Genomic DNA, 20929 nt, shown 5'->3' on the forward strand with positions numbered 1-20929 from the left:
AGGAGAAGTAAGAGATGAAAAAAAAAATGGTAGAGTGGAAAAAAGCGACAGATGAAATGTAGGTCAGTGGAGATGTGCTCGGGGCAGTTTCTCTCTCTGTTTCTCTCTGTTTCTCTCTCTCCCTGGGCCACAGCTAAAGAGGCTAAAAGAGATTGGGGGTGAAAGTGCCTCTCACACACACCTGCCTCTCTCCTGCTTCGTACATACGTGCAGAAGCTCCGGAAGTGTTATCTCTTACAAAAACGCTTTATTGACAGACGCTGAACGCCCGGCATGAAGATAACCGTGTGTGACAGGAGTGGCTCTTTTCAGCACCAACAGGACAGACACTAACTTCTGCCTATTCATGATATGATCAGTTTTTACATTTTCTTAATATTTCACTGAACAGAGCACCAGAGGTCACCAGGTCAAAGGACACTTGGTGGGTTTTCCTCTTGACTCGGTCAGTCAGGGTCTGCTACCCCTGTGATCACTAGAGTTTGATGGGGTTATAAATCTACTAGTCCAATGTAATGATAAGACAAGAACACTGCTTAACCTTAAAAAAAGATAAGTAAGTAATTAAAAATATGACTGTACATTTTTGACTGTAGATCCCATCAGGTCATGCAATTTACAGCGGTCTTACACTACTCCATGAAAAACATTGAACCTGTTAAACCACTGTAGCTCAAGCTATACCAAACTAGGAGCACTGCCAAATTTTGAATTATATACATTGAAAATAAGCCTGTAAAATATAAATTTTGAGTTTAATACACACACACATATATATGGAAAATAACCCTGTAAAATAAATTAAAGAGAAAGTCCATCCTCATATTTAATAAGTAAAGCAGGTATACGTTTGCATGAAACTGCACATAACCTGCACCCTACATTGGGTCAGCCATTGCACAGTACAGTGGTATGACATGAACCTACACTTTTATTTTCCAGGTCAGTATTTCAGTGTTTCTCAGAGGAAGGAGAGGACCCCGCCCTGAAAGTCATCCTGAGGACACCTGAGACAACTCATGTCATCTGAGCTGCTCTTCTTTCTGTGACATGAGATCTGTACCACTGTTTCTGAGATACTATTTTTGACTTTACTTTTTCAGAGAATGCAATGCTCAATAGTTATGCTAAACCTTCCCAATCATATCTCTCTGCATCTGGAATACTATGTCTAGATAATTGTTTTCCTGTATCAATTAACAGCCTATTTAGTAGCTTTATCAGCTTTTTTTTATTAGTTTTGTCACTTATCAGCAATGTTTTTTTAATCATGCTAATATCTGTCAAGCACAAGCAATCAATCAAGTCTATATAACAATTTCTAAAGCATTTTAAAAACTGTTTGACTTCTGTTCATTGTTAATTTTTTTTTTTTTACAAAACAATATGTATTAATTGTATGTTCATACAAATGGATATGAGACAAGATTAAAGATAGCCATTTGTTTGTGCATGCATGAAAATAGTCTAAATTGCATGGAGCTGACTAAATGTGAAGGGTGACATTAAAACTTTGCTGTGACTGTGTCTGTGTTCCCTACTGTAGCAGCAGAGTGCGCTCCGGCTGTGTGTGCGTGTGCGTGTGTGTGTGTGTGTGTGTGTGTGTGTGTGTGTGTGTGTGTGTGTGTGTGTGTGTGTGTGTGTGTGTGTGTGTATGCAGGCTCCGGGCTGGAGGCTGAGAAGGAGAGAGTGGGAGGAGCGGATGGTGCTCCAGTCCAATCACGGCCGCCGGGTAAAGCCTCTCCTATACGCTCTTTCCTCCCTCAGCCCGCAGAAAACAGTGAAACCCTCCCATAGAGGTGAGAGCGTAGATGTCATGAGAAAAGCGACCGCACTGCCAGAGCGCAAAGACCGACGCACCGTGCAACCTCAGCCCGACTCACTGCGCCCCGGTCTGGGATGCTTTTAGCGCAGAGACGCCTCCACTCAGGGCAGCCCGTGGACGTCGACGAAGATCATCAACACTCTTCTCGTTGTTGTTGTTGTTATTTTTAACCGAGGATCTTTCCCCCCCGAAACCCACTCATCCCTCCCTTTTCAAGTGTTTATGTTTGTTTCTTCATGACTGCTGCTTTGGGAAGCGAGCCTCAGCACCAGCTCCAGCAAAGCCAACACCATGCGAGGTAAGACCATCCCACTGCTCCAAACACCGTAGCATTCGCCCCCAAAGCTTCATCCCGCTAAACACACACATGCACGCACACACACACACACACACACACACACACACACACATTGCACGGCAGGGTTTATCCTACCTTTGGCCTTAAAAGTTTATTCTAGGAGTTTTCAGCTGCGCACTTCTTCACACCCAAGCGGAGAGTGTGTGGCTGCATGCCTCAGCACCTTACACTGTAAACGTATAAAAGTTTATTTGGGTTCTCTGCGTGCGTGTGTTTTGAGTCTTAGTGTGTGTGTGTGTGTGTGTGTGTGTGTGTGTGTGTGTGTGTGTGTGTGTGTGTGTGTGTGTGTGTGTGTGTGTGTGTGGAAAAGGCCTACAGTTTTGGAAAAATTAAAGCGCAAAGCCATTGGAGTTTGTTATTGCAAATTAAAAGTGGCGCATGATGTTTGGTTAAAGCTTTAATCATTTTAGCTCCCGAGCTCTATTCCACAACAACGGAAACGGCTGATAGGCTGCCGAAAGGTCAGATCAGGTGCTGTGCAAAAATTGCAAAAAAATTAAACTTTACTTCGTAATGTTCTGGGGATAAACTTTATTGGAGACTTTTCTCGCGCTCCACTAACCCATTTCCGTAACGTTGTGCACCACGCCGGGGATGTTGAAATTCAACGTCAATGTCGTCCTGGGCGCACACACACACACACACACTCTCTCTCTCACTCTCTTTTTCAACACACACACACACACACACAGGTTAACACAACTCTTTCCACTCTCACTAAGCCTTCCCTTTCAGTTATATTTAAATTCCCTTTAAACCAGGAAAATGCGTTCATTCGTTTCTCCTCAATCAGTATTTGCCGTTTATTGGTCGTTTTAAGTCCTACATGAATGCTTTAATATCTCACCTGATAATTATCAGCTGAGAGTGTTTGGATTTGTTTTTATTTACTGCTCTTAGTCTAGTGTAATTATCGCTGACGCAGAGTTGCAACACTCGTTCAACTGGATGATCTTCATTTATAAGTTTTTAACTGGGAGAACATCCTCGTGTTGCTCTCTGACGGTTGAAACAATTAAACTCATTTAAACTAAGAAATGTTGAGAGGAATTGTTCACATAAACTTCATTTAAAAAAACCCTGAAGGCTTCACTCTAATTAAGGAAAGAAATAGGGTGTCAAATTAATATATAGTTTGCATCTTCTTAATAATAAAACACATTTTTATACTGGCTGTTTACATCAGACTGTAACCATATTGTAATCAGATGTATTGTTTTGTAGTAATAATAACTGATTATAAATGATTTGCCAGTATTGTTATTTAACTGATTCTTGTTAACATTATTAATTACATTATTATTAATTGTAATGCTGTACAGGAGTAATTCCAATAAAAATACTATTTTATGGGTTCAACTTAACTTGATACAGCTTTTACAACAAAATAAATTTTCAAACATATGGTTACAATTATCTATTTATCTATTTATTATCTATTTCTTGATGCTTTTTGTGTTGAATGTCATATAAAGCTTCCTGCCACCACAGCTTCAGGCCATCAAACCTCGGGTAACAAAAACATGAGAAGGCCAAACACCTCCCATCTCTCTCCCTCTTTCTCTCTTTCTATCTCTCTCTTATGCCATGGCAAACTCCTCTGTCATGCACCTTGTATTTTAACCACATTTTAATGGGCCTCGCGACCACTCTCGTGCATGGGAGGCTTTGGGGGGTATACCGAAAGCTCCTGCTTTCACTTTATAGCCGTGGTTGGCAGAAGAGGCCCCTGAAGCGTCTCTCTCACCCCTCTCTCTCTATGTCTCTCTCTTTTTCTCCCTCTCTCTCTCTCCATCTTCCTCTCTCCCTCTGCACGCCCCAAAGGGTTTTGTCAGATAGAATTAAATCAGTGTGGGCCATGCGGCCCCCACTCTCAACCTGTGTGTGTGTGTGTGTGTGTGTGTGTGTGTGTGTGTGGAGTCTCGGCTGCCCTTACACAGAAATGTGCTCACAACCACAAGGTTATAAAAAATAGAGGCCCCTCATGAGCCGTGGTAATTATCATTTAACAATAGCCACAACTCCTGAAGCCCTGACCAAAGATGATGTCACCCCATCGCCTGACCAGGAAATAACCAAATAACACAGATTAATATCATGAGGGCCTTTTCAGAATCTCAGAAAAATGGCATATTGTATTTATTTTTTTCAATATGGCTCAGTGAAGTGTAGCATTTTGTTAACAAGGTATTTATTTCTGTATTTTCAGCAGCAAGAAGATGGTGCTATGAACAGTGTTCCTCTAAAAACAAAAAAAAAAGTTGCGTGACGAAATTACATCAGTAACAGTGGCATTGTTTTTTTTGAGCCGCAAAAAGTTTCTGTGATAGTAAAGTTTTATTTTCTAGAAATGGGCCTATATAACAAAAATCATAAATGGACAAAAAATAAAAAACTATTGTACTCTATTTTTATTTGATTTGAATCTATAATAATTTCAGCGCCTCTTCTGTCCTAAGACAACCAAATGTACTCAATTAGAGGGATATAAACATTTACAGAAATGTACACAACATCACAAACATAAATTGGCTTTGTGGACATGTACCCTGCTCGTCAATCGTTTCCTAGTTTCCTTACATTTGTCCTCTATAACCTTTGTTTACTGGTATAAGCCTAAGAGCTATATATATATATAAGACCACATAGATGGACCCGGGTCAGACAGGTCAAAGAGTTCAGCCATGGAGGGAGCAATAGGGGAGGAGGGGTTCACAGCACCATTTGATCTCCTCTGTTAGAAATATGTGTCAATCAATCACAATCTCCCATGCTCCTTCACCATTACAAAAGATAGGATGACAGAAAATGGGAGAGTGTGAGAGAGCAAGAAACCAGTAAGGCGATGACAAGAATTATCAAAAAAGAGCACAGAAAAATGTTACAATCTACAAAAACGGTGACAACATTAGTGGTTATTCCAATTTCAACGTCATTCATATTAACTTGCAAGATGGAATGTGCTCTCATACAAACACAGAAAGCACTAAAAACACATGCACACACACACAAACAGCTGCAATACTACGCATGACGGCCTCATGCCAATAGAATTAGTCCAATCCTGCTTTGCGTTGGAGGCTTGTGTTAGCATTGATTTGTCCGATTCTAAAGCAGCCCCGGATCAATTTTTATTCGAAGCCAACGGAAGTAGTCTGTTTAGATAAATCTATGGCATGTAGCTGGCATGGATGAATGTATATAACTTCTAGATTTAGATCCACAAGCTTTAATTTAAAAAAATATTAACTTAATTTATTTTCAGTATGTTTGTCTGTTGTAATGTTTGTTCCTATTATTTGTTAGAATATGTATGAAATCAGTCAATGTGTTTATAAGATATATATTGGAACTGTAACACCCTTATTTAGCATTTAAAACCAAACAGTGAATAAGTGCTAAATAACACACCATAAATGTAAGCAAATATAAGTGTTTATTAATGTGTTTGTCAACAATTATAACTCCTCCTGTGGGCACCCATGTGTGTAGGCTGGTTTATAATCAGATAATGTATGACAATATTGTCAAACACAGTTGCAGTAAAATGAAATATGTCTACATATGAGAAGTTATAATTTTATACAATTACTATACATAAATAAACACTTAAAATACCTTAAATCTGCTTGCAACTACATTGCAGTACTTTATAAACCATTATTAAAACGTTTCTTTAGTGCCTAGAAATGCTACAAAGGGGGCTTTAGATAACAACGAGAGAGGCATATAAAGTGTCCCAAATGATGATTAAAATCATTAACAGTGAGTCTATATTAAACACCTGTGTTACCAGAAGTTGGCACAAATAGCAACAACAATAAACAACTTCACCGAATAGAAAGGGAGGGAGCCTATTTGGAAACCAGCAGCAGCATCCTCAGTCAGAAACAGCAGGTTGGCGCACAGCTTGTGTCACCAAATCACTGTTTTCCATTGTTGCCATGAAATCACTTTTTGCGCACAAAGTCGGCACCTGGCCTGAGTGAATCTCCGGTTTGCAGTGTTATCAGGGTCTGTGTGGTCCGTTGTCGAGCTCGGTGTTGTTGATTGTGTTGTTTATTGTGCATTTGTGCTGACTAATGGCCCAGTGTTATGTAAGAAGAGAGGAGAGATTACCCCAAGCCCATGCAGGCCACAATGTTAATCCCTCAACACAGCCCCACTGACTGACTGAGTTACCGCCAGAGTGCTGTTGCAATACATGCAAGCCCACATTCAGGACTCACTTCCCTCTGTCTTTTCTCTTGTCTTGATAAACCCACAGTCTACTCCTCACCTCGTGTGTCTGCCTGACCTTTTTTCAAGCCGTCTACCAAAAACATCGCACCATGCTGTGTGTGTGTGGCCTGGATAGCACTTCTGTGGTCCCACTGAGCCGCTATCATAGCTAGTGTTTGTTTAGCATGTGCTCAGCGTGCGCTCCATGTTGGTTTTATCCCTTTGCGGCTGTCTAGGGGAGTCTAGGCAAGAGTTTTTCTCCTCAGTCAATTCTCTCTCTCTCTTATTTTTAATCTTTATACACACAAAGCGTGGGCTATACGGCATGCTTTCAGTTTGTGTCTCCACTTTATCTTAGCCAGGAGGGATTTCAGCCTGAACCACTCCTAAACTCTAAATCTGCCTTGAAGTCATGGAGTCCTCTGACAGCTCCTTCTGTTTTGTCAGTTTTACTCATCCATGAAGCCAGCATGTCTCAATGGAGGCACAATGATATTCAATATTCACATTTTCCTTCGATTTGCATCGAAGTAAAAACCCGGGGGAAGAGGGTGACTGCGCTTGTTAAGAGCAGAAACCGAGTAATGTATGAACAGAGGGACCATAGATATTATTCGATTGGTAGCTTTTATATAAAATATATATATATATGGTCGTATCGAGACCACAACACAGGAATTTAGGTTTTTCTTTCTCACAATCAGCCATAGATATTTATTGCAATGTTTGATAGTCTAAAGTCAACGAGCATGTTCACCTGCACTTCTAAACTCTGTATTCAAGAACCATGTAGAACATCTTATATTGGATTAATGCAGGAGTAAATAGCATTTTGACTATGTAAAAAAATTATCAAATCAGAAGCGGGAATATTGTAATAGGACATGGCTTTTTTTCTCTTCAGTCTCTCTGTGAATGAACATTTTTCCTTTTCTGGACTCCTCTGCATCGACTTTTCAAAGATTGTGAATTATTTGAGAATCTTAGAATTGAATAAAGGTTTTTTTAAAGTATTAAAATGCAGGAGATAAAGAGAAAGGAGAGAAGGGAGAATGTGAGTGAATGACTGAGTGAGATAAGAAAAGAGAGAGCAAGTAAGAGATGGACTCAACAGTTATATAATAGTGTAGTGTGTGTGTGCTTGAGCAAGAGTGTGTGTGCGTATATGTGCAAAAGTAAGGGATAGCAGGGTAAAAGGTTGGGTAAAACAGTAGAATGTGTTTACTTGCATGCACATTGACACAACAACACACACACACACACACACACACACACACACACACACACACACAAAGATACAGACTGCCCTGCCCTCTCAATACACTTGCACACTAGCCCTTAGCAATGAATAACGGCAGCAACCGTAGTAGTAGCATCCAAAGTCCACTCTTGCAAACCACCTACTAGACATTAGCTAACAATCAGAGCAGATTAGTCCATATACTGTAGGTTTGTGTCAGTGTTACATTGAAATATCTACTTTATACATATACATATAGATTAAATTCTCATTTGTGGGTTAAGACACATATTTCTTTTTTAAACATATTTTTATTTGAAATCCAAGAGTATGTTGCTGAATGTCTATACTCTGTGAAGGTGTTCAGTGTTGGCAGGTGCACAGCACGCACTGGCAACAATAAGCCTATAATATGACTTAACCTACTGCGGCATCTTTTCTTAATGACAAAGATTAGCCTGTTTTAGTGCTTGTAATCTCATTGAAGAGACTCTTATTAGGTCTATCTTTCTTTCTCTCTCACTGTCCAAATCCTGAGTAACCGTGAGAGAGTGTGTGTGTGTGTGTGTGTGTGTGTGTGTGTGTGTGTGTGTGTGTGTGTGTGTGTGTGTGTGTGTGTGTGTGTGTGTGTGTGTGTGTGTGTGTGTCAAGTGTGTGTCCTGTGGCTGTTGATGTGAGGTCTCATGTCATTCACAAAGAGAATGCGATTATGAAACCAAGACTGCTGCTTTCGCTCTCTCGACTCAGATTTAATGTTCATAACGCATTCTGTTAAATCAACCCACTAGAGAGAGTGAGACAGAGAGAGAGAGAGAGAGAGAGAGAGAGAGAGAGAGAGAGAGAGAGCAGGTGAAGAGCAGAGCAGGCCGGGCAAAGCAGAGCCGAGCTGTGTGATAGTCTTTGTGATCAATTTGCCTCTGTGAATGATGCCCCTGGGGCCACTTTGGGGAGAACCTTGTTAGGCTGAGTTAAATTGTTGCCCGAGGCAAGCTATTAGCGGCCATCCCTGAGAGAGGACACACACATAGACTCACACACATGCATGTTCACACAGTCGCTTAAACAGACAAACTGAAACGCACACATACCAACCTTTTTGCACATAAACTCAAACAGGAACTCATTCATATGTTCACGTTCAAACTGACATGTCACTCTACGAGGATAACATCTCTCTCAACTAGTGGGTGCAAGAATCTTTATTAAGTCATAGTAATGCCACAATGTAAAAGTTGGGTTCACAAACATATCATTTTATTCGAAAGAATGAAGAATTCGTCAAAGTACTGCAAATGCTAAAATGTGCTTGCATGCTTTGGTAAATGGCCATTAGAAATGTAAAGTGTAAATAGTTATTTGCCTGAAACATACAAAAATAACCGGTATGTTTGAAAGAACATACTGGCAAGAGTGCTCATAGCTTTCCCTTTAAGAGATTATATTTTATGTCATCTGACAATTATAATTGATTCATTAAAGTTTAAATATGAACGTAATTAATATAAACTATATTTTGGTCGAGGAGGAGCATATCTCAACTGGTGTGCTTTATAAACTGTTGGGTAGTTTAATCTATAACAATAAATTATATTTTATTTGTTGATGAAATGTTTATCTAAGCCACGAAACTAGTAACTACTAATAACTGTGGCTTCTCAGATAAATATACTGTGGTTATACAACATTTCCTCTAAAATGTACCAGAGTAGAAGAATTAAGTAGAACAAAATTAAACGACTTGGGCAAACTACTTCAAAGTTGACTTCATTACTTTCTACCACTGCGCACACGCACACACACACACACACACACACACACACACACACACACACACACACACACACACACACACACACACACACACACACACACACACACACGTCTGTACATTATGTATATATGCTTTATTACAATTATTTAAAAAATCATCAAGTCAGACTTGGAAGGAGACAGTTTCCATTTTTCTCTCAGTGATTTCATTCAGTCAGCTATTCACACTAAGTGCTGCTCTCTTCATTAAAGCTTGAAGTCCATTCAACCTCACTCATGTTGATGCTCCTGTTTTATCTAACTGAGCACCAACCATCACTGAAGGGTGCGACACCGAGGGCAAATTTCTATACACATTATATAAGAACTGAAGCAATTTTCTGTCTGTCTCTCCATTGATTCCCCTCTCTTTCTCTCTCTTTCTACACTGGGATGGCCACCTCTCCTCTCCCTTCCCCCTCAAAGACACACACACATACAGACACACACACACTGTCATCTACAATTAGGCTCAAGAGAAACACCACAGGAGGAGGAGTGTGAGGTTACCGGAGGATGAAGACGTGGCCAACAAAACATTATTTTCTCACCTCAGGAATGAAACGACGTGATTTCAATCAGTGCGTGTGTGTGTTTGTGTTTGTGTGTGCTAAAACATATTCTTCTCTGCATCCACATAAACACCACGGCCGCGCTCTGTGCTTTAACAGCTCAGTTTGCAGACATGTCAGCTATCGTGAGGGTGAGAGAGGAAAATATATATACAAGAGAGCTTAAAGCACTCTTTGTGTGTGTTTTTGTGTGTGTGTGTGTGTGTGTGTGTGTGTGCATGTCAGTGAGAGCGCCTCAGTGTGTGTGCATTCTCATGGTTGATTTCAGGACGGTAATGACCAGATGCAGACCTCTCACACTTGGACTCGTTCCTTCCCCTCTGATGCACTCTCTCAGTCCTTAAGGAAAGGTTAAAGGCCGCCAGGGTCCTACAGGTCATCCAAGGGGTTGGAGTGTGAGCGTACGCATGTGTGTGTGTGTGTGTGTGTGTGTGTGTGTGTGTGTGTGTGTGTGTGTGTGTGTGTGTGTGTGTGTACAGTGACCATGAGAGGCAGATCTGAGAAGGCAGATGGGCAGACTGTGTGTGTGTGTGTGTGTGTGTGTGTGTGTGTGTGTGTGTGTGTGTGTGTGTGTGTGTGTGTGTGTGTGTGTGTGTGTGTGTGTAAATATATGTGTTCAGGCAGGGGTTGGGTTTACCCTGTGGATTTTTTCCCACGCCTCATCTCTTATCCATCTGAGGACACATGCTGCATTGGGCAGAAGACTCTGTGTGTGTGTCTATGTGTGTGTGTGTGTGCAGGGGAAGGGGGGGCAGCATAGAAATCATACAGTAAAGTCTGCTTTTTCGAAAGCAGTTTGCAGTAATGTATGCATTCAAGCATGTCTGAATGTGCCTCTGTCTGTCTGAACGTGTCTCTGCGAGTGTGTGTGTGTGTGTGCATGTGAATCGATGCACTGGATGACAGCCAGTGGCCCCCTTCTGTTCCCTCTCCGTGGCGTCCAATCACGCCGCTGCACAGTATTCTATGAGCAAACCGCAGCTGATCCCAGACCTGCTATCTGAGCAATTACCCAGAGTGCTTTGGTGCCACATGGCAGCCTGGACAAGCCGATGCCCTTTGACATACAGCAAGGGGGGAGGGCAAGAGAGACTGTTTTTCTGACTGTTTGTACGTGTGTGTTTGTGCGCGTTGATAATGTGTGTGTGTGTGTGTGTGTGTGTGGGGGGGGGGGGGGGGGGGGGTTATGATAGACTGATGGGAAAAGCGTAGGTTGGGGGTGGTAGCATGTATGCTCATGCAGCAACAGTGTGACTGTCTATATTACTCAGTGGACAAAGACATGCTTGGCGGCGATGGATGGTGATGGGGGAGGGGAGACGGGCACGCTGCTTGGCATAACGATTATTACTATAACACACAGAACAGCAGACTGTACAAACAAAGAAAACGGTGCAGGACTGAGTCATCTTGTGTTAACGAGGATGGTTCATGTTAGTATATGTCAGCGTTACATTTATCAATCAGATCTAGATGTTTGAGTGAGGGATGATAATCACTGCCACTGAGTTCACTGTTGCTGTTTAGAGTGGCAACTAATGATTTTTTCATTATCATTTAATCTACTAACTTCGTCTCAATTAATTAATTAAACGCTCTATAAAATGGCGGAAAATAGTGAACTCCCATTACATTTTCCCAATGTCCAAGGTGACCTCTTCAGATGAGTTATTTTGTCCGACCGACAAACCGACCATCAAAGAAAATTTATTTCCAATAACATAAACCAGAGAAAAGCAGGAAAGCAAATATAAGAAGGAAGCAGAGAATGATTGGCAGTTTTGCCTAAATATTTGCCATTTCATATTCTGCTGGTAACTAATAAAAATAAAGAAAGCCCAGATATTTGCTGATTTAAATTATATTTTCTGCCTATTTTTAGATTGTATTTCACTCTGGAAAGGTCCAGCTTGGCTTCTTTGGTTTAATGGAAAAACATTTTTTGGAGTATCAAAAATAGTATTGTTTTGGTTTATAAATATTGGGACAAATAAGAATTAAATATACTCAGTTGAAGTGCCCACCAGGGCTCACAAACAATGACATTTAAGATATATACTGTACACTGTCACACATGGAGGTAAATAGCACATACAGTATGGAACACAGATGAAAGTGAGCAAAATGTTAATGCATTTTATTTTATTTATTTTAGAGCAGATCCACCATTCTTCAATAATTTATTTAACATTTCAGACTGAAAAACTGACGGGTAAAAAAGAAAAGTGTGACAGCACATAGTGCAAGTCCGTTTGAAACCATATGCAGTGACAGTGTTTCATTGATTTTAATGGGACAGTATGATGTGAAAACATGACAGAAGACACTAGGGAGATAACCCAAGCAGTTCTGCTATCGCTATTCCCAGCTGTGTGTGTTAATCCACTCAGCGATCATGCCAACAAAAGTTTTCTCTGTGTTTTTCATCATCGGCGGAGGAAAAAAACGCTTGTTCCTCTCTAAGCTCTATGTGACAAGGAAGACAGAGCTACACTGAGAGATGGAAATAGATCATGAAATACAGAAACTGAAATGATTTCCCACTCACACAGCCACTTACAGCGAGGAGGAACACTCAGAGACAAATGCAAAAGTGGAATGGATGGTGAACAGTGATAGCGTATTTCACAGTATATAGACATCTAAGACCAGCGCCAGAGTTGTTCAGATTTAACAAGGAGTGTGGGGGGTAAAGTGCCGATCTCCTTCATTTTCCCAAAAGATATCTAGTTAACTGGGAAGAAGCTATGCATATATTTAATGAAGTGGAGATACCACCCACATTCATCCCCAACAAATCAACCCCTGGGACTACAGTGGGAGTTGTGCTTGCCTTTCTTAAGTGCCTTACATTGAAAAAAGTTATGGTAGAAAGTGATATCAACTGTTCCATAAGCTATGATACTACAGCACCAACCTCCTGTGAATAACACCCTGATATGTTACTGCACGATATTGTGTGTGTTGCTATGGGTATGTTTCTGTTGTAGACCCACCCGCAGGCTAGTAAAATGAAACATGCATGGCCAGTCTGGCCATCTTCAAACACAAACACAAACACACATGTAAGCTAAACATGTATAGCAGCACCTAGTGGCGATAATTTGCTGTTACATTGTCATTATAAATGGGGAGAGCTGCCCTTTAAAATGGTCATGTGAGTGTAACCTTTGATGGTAGTCTGTGTGAGCTACTTATGCTTTTTAGATGAATTATCGTTAAAATATTGGTGCTGGGCTGCTGCTTTTTTTCTGCAGTACAATGTAGATAATTAGGACTATATTTAGAGAGAGGGCCAGCTCAGGAAATACACATGAGATCCTCACTTCATTAAAAATCAATTATCATAACACACGTGCCAGCGCAATACAGCCCTCATGGCCACAATCGGCTACACACACACACGCACCTCTGCAAACTCTACTCACTACATGTAGTGCACGCTACAACTATCTTTGTTCTTTGTGAAATTCATCTCTTGTTAGTTCTCTCCATCTTTTTCTCCCTCAAGAGATTGTTGGGGCCTGATCCTCCTCTTAGCTTAGGAATCGCCAGCGTTGCAGTCCCGCTCTTACATAATAACCTCAGGATAACACTTGCGCTCCCGTTGGCAGAGGACGTTGTCAGTCACTCAGCTCAGACTGGGTCAACTCAGGTTGGAAAGAAGGCCCTCCCACCCCTGTGAAAGGCGTGTAGCTAAGAGAAAAATAATCTCTGAAAAAAAAGAAACGAGTGGCTTTTTTCCACTAAGGTTTTGTTTGGAAATGGATGCCCGTCAAGAGAGGTTAGGGGAATACCTGCATTAGAGACCTTTTTTCTCTGCAAGTGCTACCCTATTTTAAAGTTTACTTTTTTCTGTAGTTTTGAAGCTGTAAAATTGCTTCTGTAATGTAAAACCATGAAAACAAATACCAGAAACCCATTATCATACATCCTAACTTTTAAAAACCATGAGAACACAGCCTCCTCGAAAACACCCAACAGATAACACGTCTTAATTCTGCTGTAATCCACAGTGTAACAAGGTAGCAAGCATGTATTGTTGACTGGATATGGAAGTGGGAGTCCTTTGGTAAACAATTCACAAAGCCTCCGCTGCTGAGAGAGGGCGACAGGATGAACACTTATGAGAGACTGGGTTGGCTCAACGCACCAATGACATCACTTCCTTTAAGAGTGTGACAGCTTAGCACATCATCGCTGTGACAGCCAGACGACTGCAGCGAGTGGGTGGTCACCCTGGCAACGGCAATGCTGTCATGACTGTCTCCCTATATCCTACCTGACAGTCCCCGCTGGCAATGAGCGCAACGTACACTCAACAATGCTCACACCCACCCACACACACATATTCACAAACACTTTGTCAAACACGCATAGACATGTACGCATACTTTATCTTTCTCTGTGTCTTTTTATAAGTGAAACGCTCACTCAGACCCTCTCGGAAACACACACTAAAACAATGCACATGCCCACACGCCCATGCTCCTTTGGGCATTATTATATGACAAAGAGGAGTACAATCTCCCGTGGGGTAAAAATGAAATACAGTGAAGATGTAATGTAATCACTGGAGATAAACAGCAAACACACACTCCTCTAAGGTGGAAAAATGTAAAGAGCTTTTTCTAAAAATCAACAGAAACAATAAGTATGTATATCCACATCACAGCAGCAGTAGGTGTGGGCTGAACACATTCAGCTTTATCTAAACCCTTGTTTCATGATTAACAATTGAATCAAAGAGTTTTACCTAAAGTAAGTGATACACAGTCACAACTGCAAAGAGGAAAAGGAGTAAGAAAGATGGTGATAAGAGGTGCGGATGATGCATCGTTGTCATGTCCTTGGCGCAACTGACCTGTTTTCAGACTATAAATAGCGTTTTTCAGGCCGCATTCATTGACAGCTCTGTATATGTATCGTCTGTGTGTTGTCCCAGTCCAGTGCTCTGCTCTGCTCTGACCCAGTTTGGAGCCAGTTGGCCAAGAATTGGTGGAAATGGGTCACGTTTTTGAGCTGCACCAGAACTCACTGCATAAGCTGCACTACCTCAAGCACACAGTAACACAGCGCGTTGTTCCGTCCATAGATCATTTATCCATAGACAACCTTCTGTGAAGGGAAACAATAGTACCTATTGTTGAGGTGGTATATGTAAATTATAATTTCACAAGAAACAAAGAGGCTAACAGCCTTTTCACATCTTGAATGACACTATAAAGATAACTATAACAAAGCATAATGCAATAAGACTGAAGCACTGTGCATAGTCCAGGGTCACGTCAGACTGGAGGTCAGTTTGTAGTTTGTAGATTGTTATGGCCCCTGGAGGCCCCTAGGAGGCAGATAAGCAAGTGAATGAATGGAGAGAGGACAAACAAATGAATGACTACATGAGTAGTTAGTTACCTTTTGGAACTATTAGTTTATTTGTTTCTATGGCTGTTCCATCATTATCTCTATATTACCACTTTTCTTAACCTGTGTTGTTGTTCAGAAGTAGGGATATGAATCAGCTGGCACTGGTGCATCAGATTTAATGGATTTAATGATTCTTTGATTGTGAAGCAGTGAAACCTGAGGTGCAGGTAAAGTGTACAGACAGCAGTGACCGTCTATTCCTGCTCAGTCGCTTAGTCAAACAGAATTGTCTCCATTGATCCTCATATGGGATTATCCAATTATATACTGTATACTGCACACTCATTCCTCCACCTACTGCATACCTGTGTAGCACACACACTTAATACTTTTAAACCAGAACAATTACACTTGCTCCAATGCACAAAAAATGTACAGATACAACTTCTACAAATACACTTCAGTGTGCACACACATACACTCAAGACACACTCAGACACACAGGTTAACAAACAGTTGTTGCTCTGCAAATACACATCTCTGAAGCATCAACTCATGCTACACAGTGCAAGATTTCACTTGTTCTTAGGGGGAATCACTTAGGCAAAATTCATGCAAACGCAAAATGCAAAACTTGTATACAACTTGTGCTTGGTGACTTTGTCTATTTCTGAACTTTTCAGAACATTCATAAAACTTACAGAATTTCCCACAGATGGGACTGTACAGGGAGATTACATGTGATTGGCTATTTCAGCTAAGCCCATGCTCATCATGGGAACCAGCTCGTAGGGAAATAATTTAGGATTAGATAGGCTGTCTAATCTCTTTATAGAGGGTGTGCCATCTCAGCAGACATACCTGCCTACCTCTACGTCCACCTGATATCTTTTAAGAAACTACGGCTTCCTCTTTCCACATATTATGGATGAGCCCAAAGACACCAGTAATAGGTGCCTCTGCATGTTACATTGAGATACTTTTTGTTCATATTCTGTGCCTTTGGGCTGTGAATGTACATGGAGCTGCCAATACACAGTGAGTAACAACGAAAATGAGAAGTAATTACAGTAATTTAGTACATTTGTAGACTAAGACTAAACTAAACAAAAAAAGCTTGACTTAAAAGGTTAGAGAACTAAACATACGTCTGTGTGCGTGTGCGTGTGTGTGCGTGTGTGTGTTATAGAGAGAGAAAAAGAGAGGTGAAGAGCAAGTGTGGTCCTTCAGTGATGTAACCCGTTTTCTCATTATGGGCAACCTTTCTAATCTGCAGGGGTCTCTCCTTCAAGCATGCAGGGGTCTTCTCCTTCAAAAGAACCCACACACACAATTACTACTATCTTGTCATTTATGCATGTGTGTGTGTGTGCGTGTGGGCGTATGGAGTCCTCCATGTCCCAGTCATTAGAAAAACTCATGCAAGGACATACAGAATGTCCAGATGTCACTGCGCCCTTGTAAAGTCGAAGTGGCGCACACACTGTACAACACACTGAAGCCTCAATCACGTCCTACAGCCAACCAGGTTATGTGCCTCAAATTAGACCACCAGCTGAGCTCTAAAAGTCTGAGGTGACTGAATCAGGTGTCGCTCTTAATATTGGGGAACAAATGTCTATGGCCTGTCCAGAACTTTGTCTTGTAATGCATGTCTTTTAATGTCCCTTGTCTTTACTTGCAGCCCAAATCGAAGTCATTCCTTGCAAAATCTGCGGAGACAAATCATCAGGTATCCACTATGGAGTCATTACGTGTGAGGGATGTAAGGTGAGACTTTAATACACTTTTTTTTTTGTTTGTGCTGAGAAATTGTGGCACTCAGTCATGCAAATGCTGTGCTCTTCGGGGAACCTGCACGTCTTTATTCATGCTCTTTGTTGACATGTGACCAGGGTTTCTTCAGACGGAGTCAGCAGAATAATGCAGCCTACTCCTGCCCCCGCCAGAGGAACTGCCTCATCGACAGAACAAACCGCAACCGCTGCCAACACTGCCGCCTGCAGAAATGTCTCGCCCTAGGAATGTCCAGAGATGGTAAGGCCCAGTATATCACTATCTGTGTATATTCAGAAATGATCATCATTTAAATTATCATATGTGTGGTACACACAGATATATGCACACTTTTTTTTTTTTTACTAAAGCTTTGCAAACTTTTCTGAAAAATTTGCTTTTAACTAGTTTGTTCCTTACATATTTATATCACCTAAAGATTCTGAAAGGTTGTGACAACTCTTTTGTTAAACATTTCTAATCCCTTCCTTGTTTTTCCTCCTGTACAGCTGTAAAGTTTGGCCGCATGTCCAAGAAGCAACGTGACAGCCTATACGCAGAGGTCCAGAAGCACCAGGCGCGAATGCGGAGCAGCGGCAGCAGCAGACAGGCGAGGCAGAAGCTCTAGCACGTGTTTACTCATCCAGCCTAACCAACGGACTGTCCACCCTTAACCATGAGATTGGGGGCACCTATGCCAATGGTCACGTCATTGAGCTGCCAAAGGCTGGCCATGTTAACGGAGGCGGAGTCCAAGCGGGATACTATGGGATGGATTCCACCCAGCCATCTCCAGACCAGTCAGGTTTGGACATGTCGGGCATGAAGCACATTAAACAGGAGCCGGTGTATGACCTGACGCCAGTGCCCAACCTGTTCAGCTACGGAGGCTACCAGGACAGTCAGCTTGGACCCAATAACGTCAGCATGGGAGAGCTGGGTAAAGACTGCATTATATTTTGCTCTGTTTTCAAGACAGACACCATCCAAACTTTATATAATATAAACATATAGAGATCATAGTCACAGTACAGGATAAAGTGCACAATACACATTTGTTTAGCACATTGCAGCACTGCTTGCCCCACAAAAACAAACGCCACATACCACTATATCAAAAGTATGAAATAAATGAATGACCATACTGTACGGAAAGAAAATAAATGATTAAACAAACAATCCTCTCTTCCAGACCGTATTGCTCAGAATATCATCAAGTCCCACCTGGAGACATGTCAGTACACAACAGAGGAGTTGCAGCAGTTAGCCTGGCAGACACACTCCTACGAAGAGGTCAAGATGTACCAGAGCAAGGTGAGATTTTATTTTCAGAATAAATTCAAAAACAGTTGGGCTGTACTTTTTTCACTGCTTTTAACACAGTAATGAAACACACATGGCCTTGGCAGTCATAGTAATAACATGTCCGGGGGTTCTTGTTTAGACCAAACCCATCTTTGCACTATAGGCCTTTATTTTGATCTCAACTACACATCTAAAGTTTTAGTGACGCTATCACAGGTAAAAACAAGTCCTAGTAATTAGGAATGCGTGTGAGAAGGAGGGCAAGTTAATTAACTGACATGAACATATTGTAACCACATCGGTACGGAACACAAACCTCTTAACTTTGGTGTGTTTGGTTCTAGCCTCGGGACGTGTTGTGGCAGCAGTGTGCCATCCAGATCACCCATGCAATCCAGTACGTGGTGGAGTTCGCCAAGCGCATCTCAGGGTTCATGGAACTGTGCCAGAATGACCAGATCCTCCTGCTCAAGTCAGGTGAGTTGATTGAACCAACAATGATGGGTCAGGGATATCTTTTTATAATGTTGAAGGTTAGACAATGAGGTTCAATGTGCCCTTTAGCCAATTTATCAACTTCATAATAATCACAATCGGTCTCCATTGTTCATCCAGGTTGTTTGGAGGTAGTCTTGGTGCGGATGTGCAGGGCATTCAACCCTCTCAACAACACTGTGCTCTTTGAAGGGAAGTATGGAGGCATGCAGATGTTCAAAGCTCTAGGTAAGACATTAAAACCTATGCATTTCATTGGTATGAATGAGGGGAAAGGCCAGTTGAAATTGTAAAAAAAAAAAGGGGAAAATGACAAACAAATGAAATGAAAAAAATCTTCTACCCTGCAAGGTATTTTTGCTCATCATCACATACATGACCAGAATAAGTGTAATGAAAATCTCTTTTTTTGTCTGCCCTTCTCTGTCCTTTACTCCCCGTTTCCCTCCAAGGTTGTGATGACTTAGTGAGTGCCGTGTTTGACTTTGCCAAGAGTTTGTGTTCACTGCAGCTGACAGAGGAGGAGATCGCGCTGTTCTCAGCAGCAGTACTAATTTCCACAGGTCAGTGCACATCCTCTAATATTATCATAATACAGAGAGCAACCTGCATTAACTTCCGTGCATGCACAAAAGCAAGGCACTAAGCAGAATGCTAAAGAAAATAGTAATTCTGTTAACATTTGTCAGTATCAAGCAGCATCATCACAGTTGAAGTAATTAAATCCATGCAGTTCTACAATTTTGTACAGCCACCTCTGAGACATATCAACTGTATGAACAGCTCTCCAATCAATCAACTCAAAATTGTTATGATTACAGAAACAATGTACTTCCTTTTTCCTATTTAGATCGACCGTGGCTGATGGAGCCTCGGAAGGTCCAGAAGCTCCAGGAGAAGATCTACTTTGCTCTGCAGCATATTATGCAGAAGAATCACATGGACGAAGACGCACTGGCTAAGGTAGGCCAAGCCTTTGTATTGAAATAAATCATATCAAGGTAGCCACAGAGGCACTGTCCTTGCATCAAACACAGACAACAGCTACTCTAACCTCAAGGAGAGGTGGTGCAATGTGAAAAACAAAACACAAACCCGCCTCTAACCTTGTCCCAGTCTGTAGTTTATCCGTCTAAATTTCATTGTTCTTTCTCGTCAATAGCTGATCAGTCGAATTCCAACGTTGTCAGCCCTGTGCACGCTTCACACCGAGGAGCTTCAGGCCTTCCAGCAGCTTCACCCGGAAACAGTCAACGTCCTCTTCCCTCCGCTCTACAAAGAACTCTTCAACCCCGACCCCAACTCTGCCATGGCCATGCCCAAGTGACTGCCTGTGGTCCCAATGCAACCAACAGCATCAGCGGAGGACCAAGAAAATAAGGAGACGTCTGACAAGACGACAGCAGCCGAGTCGACGATGTCATCATCGTGGCCACCACATATTCCTGAACTCACCGAGCTTCATTTCAGGCCAGGGGATGAGGAATCATCTGCCAGAAACTTACAGTTACCGCCAACAATACTAGGAATGTCAAGCACTTACCCCATCCTGTTCACCGATACAGTCTGAAGAATGTATATATAAATGAAAAGCAACCTAAGCCTGAGTGTGGCTTCCTCCCATCTTCTGAACTGAACTGACTGACCAGAAATGTACAGACTTTAAAACATCTAGGAACAATTTTAAGTTGTTAATCTGTTAAAAAAAATGGGTAAGTTAAAAAAGGTTGTTTTAACTTTGAAAAAAATATTTTTTGTTTCTTTTTTTTTTTTTTTTTTCACATGAAGAAATTGTGAAGTGGAAGAGGCTAAATGGGGAAGGGAACTGTGGATTTAGAAAAGCTATTGTAGATATTCTTCTAGTGCAGAGCGGATTCCAGTATTACTTCTTGTTCTGTTAAAATAAGTTAGTCCTAATTTAAATATACAGCAGTCCACTGTGGCTGACTATACCTTGTCTA

General features: G+C 41.5%; 1 protein-coding gene across 1 annotated transcript; it reads left to right on the plus strand.

Moving 5' to 3' along the window:
• The first annotated feature begins 1836 nt into the window (after positions 1 to 1836).
• On the plus strand, positions 1837 to 20925 carry rorb (RAR-related orphan receptor B). The gene is given in 11 exon segments (XM_054611671.1): positions 1837 to 2123; positions 17077 to 17162; positions 17288 to 17429; positions 17678 to 17752; positions 17755 to 18108; positions 18361 to 18482; positions 18818 to 18950; positions 19089 to 19196; positions 19421 to 19531; positions 19819 to 19931; positions 20131 to 20925. Coding segments are annotated over 11 exon segments (1416 nt in total). The 5' UTR covers positions 1837 to 2116; the 3' UTR covers positions 20296 to 20925.
• The last annotated feature ends 4 nt before the right edge of the window (positions 20926 to 20929 follow it).

Source organism: Anoplopoma fimbria, chromosome 13 (genome assembly GCF_027596085.1).
Source record: "Anoplopoma fimbria isolate UVic2021 breed Golden Eagle Sablefish chromosome 13, Afim_UVic_2022, whole genome shotgun sequence".
NCBI classification, from domain to species: Eukaryota; Metazoa; Chordata; class Actinopteri; order Perciformes; family Anoplopomatidae; genus Anoplopoma; species Anoplopoma fimbria.